The sequence below is a fragment of the Penaeus vannamei genome, chromosome 23, assembly GCF_042767895.1.
Source record: "Penaeus vannamei isolate JL-2024 chromosome 23, ASM4276789v1, whole genome shotgun sequence".
In the NCBI taxonomy this organism is placed as follows: domain Eukaryota; kingdom Metazoa; phylum Arthropoda; class Malacostraca; order Decapoda; family Penaeidae; genus Penaeus; species Penaeus vannamei.
Window position 1 is genome coordinate 13840403 of NC_091571.1, and position 2382 is coordinate 13842784.

The 2382-nt window shown below is 47.7% G+C and overlaps 1 protein-coding gene across 1 annotated transcript in view; it reads left to right on the forward strand.

Annotated features, from left to right (window-relative positions):
- Window positions 1-2256, forward strand: part of LOC113803915 (uncharacterized) — a gene marked incomplete at its 3' end in the record, with an annotated part of 185395 nt that extends 183139 nt beyond the window's left edge. The window contains 1 exon segment of the mRNA XM_070137744.1: window positions 2207-2256. Within this exon segment, the coding sequence (XP_069993845.1) occupies window positions 2207-2256 (50 nt within the window).
- Window positions 2257-2382: the final 126 nt, after the last annotated feature.

Below are 2382 nucleotides of genomic sequence, written 5' to 3' on the forward strand. Positions count from 1 at the left end.
AGGCAGGCAGGCAGGCAGGCAGGCAGGCAGGCAGGCAGGCAGGCAGGCAGGCAGGCAGGCAGATTAGTAGACAGGCAGGCAGGCAGGCAGGCAGGCAGGCAGGCAGGCAGGCAGGCAGGTAGGTAGGCAGGCAGGCAGGCAGGCAGGCAGGCAGGCAGGCAGGCAGGCAGGCAGGCAGGCAAAGTAGGCAGGCAAAGTAGGCAACCGGGTATTTATGTAGATAAGGAAGCAGGCAGGCAGGCAGGCAAAGTAGGCAGGCAAAGTAGGCAACCGGGTATTTATGTAGATAAGGAAGCAGGCAGGCATGCAAGCATGAAGCAAACAAGCATGCAGACAGACAGGCAAATAGGGAGACAGACAGGTAAACAGCCAGACAGACTGACAGGGAAGCTGGTAAACAGATAGGTAGGCAGTCAGACAGACAAACACAGACAGACGGACAGCAGACTGACAAATACAGGCGGGCAGACAGAAAGACATATACATACATACACAGTGATACGTAGGACCTGGCCCATTATTTTAATGAAGCCCGCGGTGCGGCCGGAGCGCAAAGCGCCGGGCATTGATCAAATGAAAGGTCGTTTGGGCGTCTTGAGTGCACAGTCGCGATTAGATGATCATTGTGAGGGCGCGCAATGGCTTCTGCGTCTAATTGCGAGGCCTTTCCCTCATGCGTCAGTGGGTCACTTTTCTTGGCCGCGAAGTAATATTCATATTTGTCTACTTGTGGTTTTGACTCGAACTGTTTTCGCTTAACGATTTTGATAATCAGAGTCATTTTAACGGAAAGGAAAACTTGTTTACCGGTTTAAGAAATGTTCCTGGAGCGCTGGTCGAGGAGGTCCTCGGAGGTCGTGCTCGCGCACTCACCCGGAAAATCGTGGTATTCAGGGCCTCGCTGTCTTGAGACGCTGAGGGTCCGTGTGCGTGCGTGGGCGCGCGCCCGCGTATTCCATTGAGCGATTTCTTGGGTTTTTCATTTGGTTTTTGCCCTTGTTTTTCGTCTGCGTTCGAGGTCACAGGTCGGTTGTAGGGGAAGGGTTTGGGTTGGCGGTGCTGGGAAGCGGTTTTAGTCTTTATTATTTAGTGATATACTTATCGATGAATAAATATATAAACGCATGCGCGTGCACACACGCACACAGCCACTCACACACAAACATGCAGAAACACACACACACACACACACACACACACACACACACACACACACACACACACACACACACACACACACACACACACTCTCTCTCTCTCTCTCTCTCTCTCTCTCTCTCTCTCTCTCTCTCTCTCTCACTCACTCACTCACTCACTCACTCACTCACTCACTCACTCACTCACTCACTCACTCACTCACTCACCCACGCATTCACACTCACTTATTTATTCACACACAAACATGCACCTATATAGAATTAAAAAATAGTGGGGATTGGCCCGGCGATTAACGAAAAATGTAGGGTCAGCCATCACTGAAGGAGGAAAGGCAGGAAAGAGAGAGTTTGCGAGCTCACATCTTGTAAAAATTTCGGTGATATTTGATTTTTGAAACAAAAAAGGAAACGGATACTGGGATTGTGGTTCTTGGGAGAGACCAAACTCAATAGATTTTAGAGTCTACGCTGATTGCATTGACAGGGGAAGGTGCTGACTCGGAGGATATAGAAATAGGCGGCCATTAAACTCCCCTTTTCCGTTAGTATTGTATGCTGGGATAGAGTAAGAGCGGCAACGCATCCTGTTCGTCGCAGAAATAGTACGGTGCTTTATGAAGAGACGTATGATTATTCTATTGTATTTTGCAGTCGGTGTGCTGCAAATAGGGACTGTTTTGTTCTAGAATTTGCATGTAGTGAGTGTAGTTTCGTTATTTTCCTGTTTGGGGTTAGCGAGGTTGATGGAGGTAATCCCAAATGTAAGTCATATCCGGAAATCCGAAAAAAATGCCGAGGTGAATGAAAAATACGCGATATGATTAGTACGCTGGGTTTTGTTTTTCATTTTCGGCGGTATTGTTAGGTGCCTTCGTACGTGAATGTTGTGATTCCGTGTCACGTGAAAATCTGGATTTGGCGTAGAAGCTCCATGACATATGAGAGAACTTCTTCCAAGTATGCTAGTTCATCACGTCCGCGGTGCACTTGTCTAACAGTAAAGTTATTCATAATGGGTGACCACTAAACTTTATCTCTCTTTTTTACAGATGTTTGAATCCGAGATCTGCCCTCATCTACGAGCTTCCACCAGTAGGAGGTGAGTCGAGCAAGCAAGAATTCATATACACAAAGTTAAACTCGTTTGTTAAGCAATAGCTGCAGTCAACAGGTTAAAATATTAGCGACACGGTGCCATGCCTCATGCAATAAGACTGAGTAGAAA